Below are 6,000 nucleotides of genomic sequence, written 5' to 3'. Positions count from 1 at the left end.
GTTACGTTTAAGTAGATCTAAGTCTAGGAAACTGATGACCTCAGATGTTAAGTCCCATAGTGCTTAGAGACATTTGAACCATTTTGGAGGAAGCAGGACCTTGCCCAGGCCTGTTACTGGCAGAAGCACAAAATGGTGACAGAAAATGTCACAGACGGAGCTGACTTATGTTGCAAGAAGCAACCCACTGAGCGTATCCGGTCGTATAAGTGTAAACGCCTGTGTATCATGCCAGTTCCGTTCAACATCAGCTCTAGTTCTTCATAATAGCCTCATTTCGGTGATGAGAGAATCCCAACAGTTTATTCACATGTGACATATCAAGCCACTCTGAGGATATTAGGTTCCGTAGAGAAGCCAAATTGCAGATATGATCTCTACGTTTCACTTACTTCCCAAATAGTTCCAGAAATTTTCCAATGTGAGTAAGATCGGGTAGTGTAACGGGCCAGATGAGGTGCGAAAGGGGACTGAATGCTTATCAGAAAAGAAACGTACAGCGGTTCGGCAGAATAAGAAAGCTCCAAAAAGGAAACGTATTATCCTGCCTAACACGATGTAGGAAATCGATCGGGGTTTAAAGCAGCTTCCAGTCGTCTTGGAATAGATAAGTACGTATCCTGCATGGTTTTAGAGAGTATTTTACACCATTCTTCCCGCAAAGAAGTGGAAGGTTCAGGTAAAGATAAAAGAGGTGGTCAGCGATCAAGCACACTTCTCTCCGAAGTACACTACAAAAACCCAATCGTATTGAGATGTGGTGATAAGGGGACAGACGGAAATTCATCCACAAAAACCTTGTGCTATTAATGCAAGGACCCTCTAGTCTTGGAAAGAGTAGTGCCACTGGGGAGAAAATATTTCGTCATGGGATGGATCGAATCAACCAAAATGATGACACAATCCTTGGCAGTAAAACGAACTTTTTCATGTTGAAGTCATTTGCACAGAAGATGAGTGGTTTTGGAATTCCAGTTCACCGTGCAGTACCACGCTTATGGAGCCCTCTCCATGTTGTTTTGTTGCTGACAGGGTTCGCGGTTGCGATAGTCATTTCGGCAATGAGTTTTGCAGCTGCCTTCCCCTTATTTTTCGTCCCAGCAGCAGAAACACAGTTCTGAGTCCCAGTGGCTTGGAAAATTACAAAAAACTGCCTTTGTTGTTGCTAGCAGCCGTCTCGGCAACACAAGTCTGCAAATAAACACTTGAAGGGGTTCTGAGCCACGTTTATGAGCAAATCCGCAATGAAATCCACTAGCGAATGTACAGTCCTCGCTAGGTTTTGCCCCAAGAAGCCAGCATCAAAATGACTCGGAAATTCCCGTACTATTCACCAGCTGCCGCCCAGTCTCTTACCGACTTGGATGAGCGGAAATTTCATTGTAGGAAGGTTGGTAGGTGTGGTTAACCAGTCTCGGTAGTGCATTAGGTGATATTGCAAACTGAGCCCAGCAATGACAAAGATGATGAGATGGAAAATTCAGTGTCATAAAGGGCAGGGTGAGGGGTAAATAAACAAAACTGGCGAGCAGAGGAAGCCAAGAAGTCAGACATTCGGTGAGTGAGGAGCCACAGCAAGTCTCGAGTATTCTGTGGGATAATTTGTGAGTGAGGTTTAAGGGCTCAGTTAAAGCAATTAGATAGGGTGCAGTTATGACTCAGTGGCTTCTTTGCATGAAATTGATCAACTAGGCAACGCAGTTTTTCGTAAAGAATTTTGACTTTTCCTACTGGAGGCATGTCAGCATATTGTCAACTCAGTTAACAGGTTGTGGTTCGGCTCCCTTTATTAATTCTGATAACCGTCAGTTCCTCACAAACGCAATTTTCCATTCCATATATGAAGATCGATCTTGTGGTCGGATGCTTGAATCTTTAAGTATCCGATTACACTTTCTTTGTCTAACCCCATTTTCCAAATATTTCGTAGACTCTGCAAGTTCCAGCAAGGCATTGCAAACAATAGACGCCGAGCGCATGGACAATAATACCCACACGATACTACAGGGGATATACGCATCTTTCTGGCATTTCATCAGCTGATGCAGACGTTCGAAAGGTACGGTGAAAGTGGTACGACGAAACAACGAAAGTGAACAAAGAAGGTAACATACTTTCGACTTTGAAGCGCCAGTGCTTGCTCCTGCAGACTTGGAGAATAGGCACGATTCAGATTTTACAGCTTATACAGTGAGGGATAAGTAAATACATACTATCCATCATTTTAGGTCATTGCTCTGCTCACGTTCACAAGCAAGTATTATGTAAATGCTACACGGTTGTTAATTTACAATACTTTATTAACACAGCATTCCTACAGTACAATACATCCAGTCTTTAATTAACATTCGGTACTTAAATAATGCGACATGTAGTCAACAGTTTTTTAATCACAGCGAGTTTCAGTAGTAAGGAGGAATCACTGAGTGTACGAAGTCCATCCGCTCAGCGTTCCTGTTTTGTTGGACGGTAGAGTTGACGTCAATGTTGAGGAAGTACTTGGTTTCCAGGTTGTAGGTAGGCCAGCTGCCCTCAATCACAGGATCATCCTCAGGGGTGGGATTCCTGCAAGCATCAGAACTTAGAAGTCAGAGCATACGGCTTAACAAGCATCGAGAGACAGGAAATCTGTGTCTTAAGTTCGGCAGTCAAGACACTAATTTTAAAAGTAAATAAAACTCCAAGGAAGAGTAAGAGAGAGTAAAGAGTGAGAGATATAAAAAGTGACCACAATGACAAGCACAGCTTTCAGATATAGCCTGCTTCATACATTACCACCTTCCAATTTTAATTATGGCAAGAAAACCTAAAACTTGTAAGTTAGCATACTTTACGTTTCTAGAATAATGTTAGTCCGCTTAAGCATTATGTTTCAGTAGACAGCATGATCTGTTGTAATTTATTTAAATTGTGGTTCCATTTCGGTAAACGTAATTCTTAATTTCCTCAGTGAGGATACGTACAGAGGTTCTTGTCCACATTTCTAAAACAATTGGGGACGGGATATCGGCACATTCACTACAATTCTGCTGGTTAATCTTTAAAAAATTAGAAAAGTTACGGTATTTCTCCTTTTCCCCCTACTCTCTGACTGCTGTGAGAAATGACAAATTTATTGCAAACGCTGCCAAGACAGTGACTAAAATGATCTACAATTCAACACAGTGGTTTTGACTAAACACCAATGATGATATAGTGTTTCCTGGGCATGTCCCATTAGTTGTTGACATTTAGTTTCATCATCTGCTATAGGGGAACCTTAGGAATCTTAGCTGCAGGTTTATTGACTTGTCGGTTATTGGGTGTCAAATTTTCTTCCTCAATAAGGGTGACGAAGACATTTAAACGTCAGCTTCATGCATTGTTAAATAATGCAGAAGTAATATCTGCCATTCAAAAGTTTTCAGAGTAAATTAATTTCAGTAAAGATGGCTTTTGTGGAGTGAGTCTCAATTTCGTGTTCTTATCCCAGTCCTACTACAAAGGTCCCATTGACCAGAACAGTAGTCAAGAGAGTCAGAGATGTGCCCGCATGAATGTCCGTGTGTTTCCTACTTTAGAAAAACACCTTCTGTCCCAAAGCTAAGATGTATAACACTCTTTTGTTGTGTCTGTCTGCGACTCAACATCTCTTGTATATGGTAATTAACTGTCTATCCTTTCCATAATATAGTCAGAATTGTTACTAACGGAGATAAAATTTATTACTGAGTTCAGTGGAAGGTTAATCGCTATCATCGCTAACTTACATCTGTTTTACTTCAAATTTCCTTTGAGAAGCATCAAATGACAGTCAGTGAAAGTGCTGAGAGTGTATGAACTTAGGACATCTTTGGAGGTTGAAAAGCGTGCACCAACTTCGAAATTGACAGTTCAGCACAGGAAACAAAACTATATGTACAAGCAGTACGGATATTCTGAAAATGAGATCGATCTGTCCATTGAGTTGGAACGTGGTGGAACCTACGAATGTGCTTTGAGAGAGCATGGCTTAAATTTGAGGGAAATTTTAGAATATTTAATAGGAGTATCATATCTCGTTCATCGGCCAAGATAAGACCCTTATGACTATTAAAGATGTTATGCTACAAGAGAAGAACACTGTCACTGTACGACAAGTACGTCCCATGCGGTTAAGATCGCAATTATACAGGCTCCCGTTTTCGTAAAAGTGAGATCGATAGCCCAATATCATCGCTACTACAGACGCCACTGACCGTTGCAAGACGACGTAGGAGGGCTATCACATCGTCAGAACTGTTGGCATACTTGATATAACTCGCCATCGAGCAACGCACAATCACTTCGGACGGTGCTATTCTTTGCTGACGACTGTGCTCCGTTCTACCAGACCGTGAGATAGGACTCACCTGCGTATTCCGACTGTTATTCAGGGTGTCGCGTCTATCTACACCATCACGAACATTTATCTACATCTACATCTACATTTATACTCCGCAAGCCACCCAACGGTGTGTGGCGGAGGGCACTTTACGTGCCACTGTCTTTACTTCCCTTTCCTGTTCCAGTCGCGTATGGTTCGCGGGAAGAACGACTGTCTGAAAGCCTCCGTGCGCGCTCTAATCTCTCTAATTTTACATTTGTGATCTCCTCGGGAGGTATAAGTAGGGGGGAGCAATATATTCGATACCTCATCCAGAAACGCACCCTCTCGAAACCTGGCGATCAAGCTACACCGCGATGCAGAGCGCCTCTCTTGCAGAGTCTGCCACTTGAGTTTGTTAAACATCTCCGTAACGTTATCACGGTTACCAAATAACCCCGTGACGAAACGCGCCGCTCTTCTTTGGATCTTCTCTATCTCCTCCGTCAACCCGATCTGGTGCGGATCCCACACTGATGAGCAATATTCAGGTATAGGTCGAACGAGTGTTTTGTAAGCCACCTCCTTTGTAGATGGATTACATTTTCCAAGGGCTCTCCCAATGAATCTCAACCTGGCACCCGCCTTACCAACAATTAATTTTATATGATCATTCCACTTCAAATCATTCCGCACGCATACTCCCAGATATTTTACAGAAGTAACTGCTACCAGTGTTTGTTCCGCTATCATATAATCATACAATAAAGGATCCTTCTTTCTATGTATTCGCAATACATTACATTTGTGTATGTTACGGATCAGTTGCCACTCCCTGCACCAAGTGCCTATCCGCTGCAGATCTTCCTGCATTTCGCTACAATTTTCTAATGCTGCAACTTCTCTGTATACTACAGCATCATCCGCGGAAAGCCGCATGGAACTTCCGACACTATCTACTAGGTCATTTATATATATTGTGATAATCAATGGTCCCATAACACTCCCCTGTGGCACGCCAGAGGTTACTTTAATGTCTGCAGACGTCTCTCCATTGATAACTACATGCTGTGTTCTGTTTGCTAAAAACTCTTCAATCCAGCCACACAGCTGGTCAGATATTCCGTAGGCTCTTACTTTGTTTATCAGGCGACAGTGCAGAACTGTATCGAAAGCCTTCCGGAAGTCAAGGAAAATAGCATCTACCTGGGAGCCTGTATCTAATCTTTTCTGGGTCTCATGAACAAATAAAGCGAGTTGGGTCTCACACGATCGCTGTTACCGGAATCCATGTTGATTCCTACATAGTAGATTCTGGGTTTCCAAAAACGACATGATACTCGAGCAAAAAACTTGTTCTAAAAATCTACAACAGATCGACGTCAGAGATATAGGTCTATAGTTTTGCGCATCTACTCGACGACCCTTCTTGAAGCCTGGGACTACCTGTGCTCTTTTCCAATCATTTGGAACCTTCCGTTCCTCTAGAGACTTGCGGTACACGGCTGTTAGAAGGGGAGCAAGTTCTTTCGCGTACTCTGTGTAGAATCGAATTGGTATCCCGTCAGGTCCAGTGGACTTTCCTCTGTTGAGTGATTCCAGTTGCTTTTCTATTCCTTGGACACTTATTTCGATGTCAGCCATTTTTTTGGTTTGTGCGAGGATTTAGAGAAGGA

General features: G+C 42.6%; 1 protein-coding gene across 1 annotated transcript in view; it reads right to left on the bottom strand.

Annotated features, from left to right (window-relative positions):
• Positions 1 to 2,282: 2,282 nt before the first annotated feature.
• Positions 2,283 to 6,000, bottom strand: part of LOC124619816 (acylcarnitine hydrolase-like) — a 53,363-nt gene continuing 49,645 nt past the window's right edge. The window contains exon 11 of the mRNA XM_047146412.1: positions 2,283 to 2,565. Coding sequence (XP_047002368.1) covers positions 2,403 to 2,565 — 163 coding nt within the window. The 3' untranslated portion in view covers positions 2,283 to 2,402. The remainder of the gene's footprint in view (positions 2,566 to 6,000) is intronic.

This window comes from Schistocerca americana, chromosome 6 (assembly GCF_021461395.2).
Source record: "Schistocerca americana isolate TAMUIC-IGC-003095 chromosome 6, iqSchAmer2.1, whole genome shotgun sequence".
NCBI lineage: Eukaryota > Metazoa > Arthropoda > Insecta > Orthoptera > Acrididae > Schistocerca > Schistocerca americana.
The sequence above is the reverse complement of the archived record's forward strand: the minus strand, read 5'-3'. Positions and strand labels throughout refer to the sequence as shown.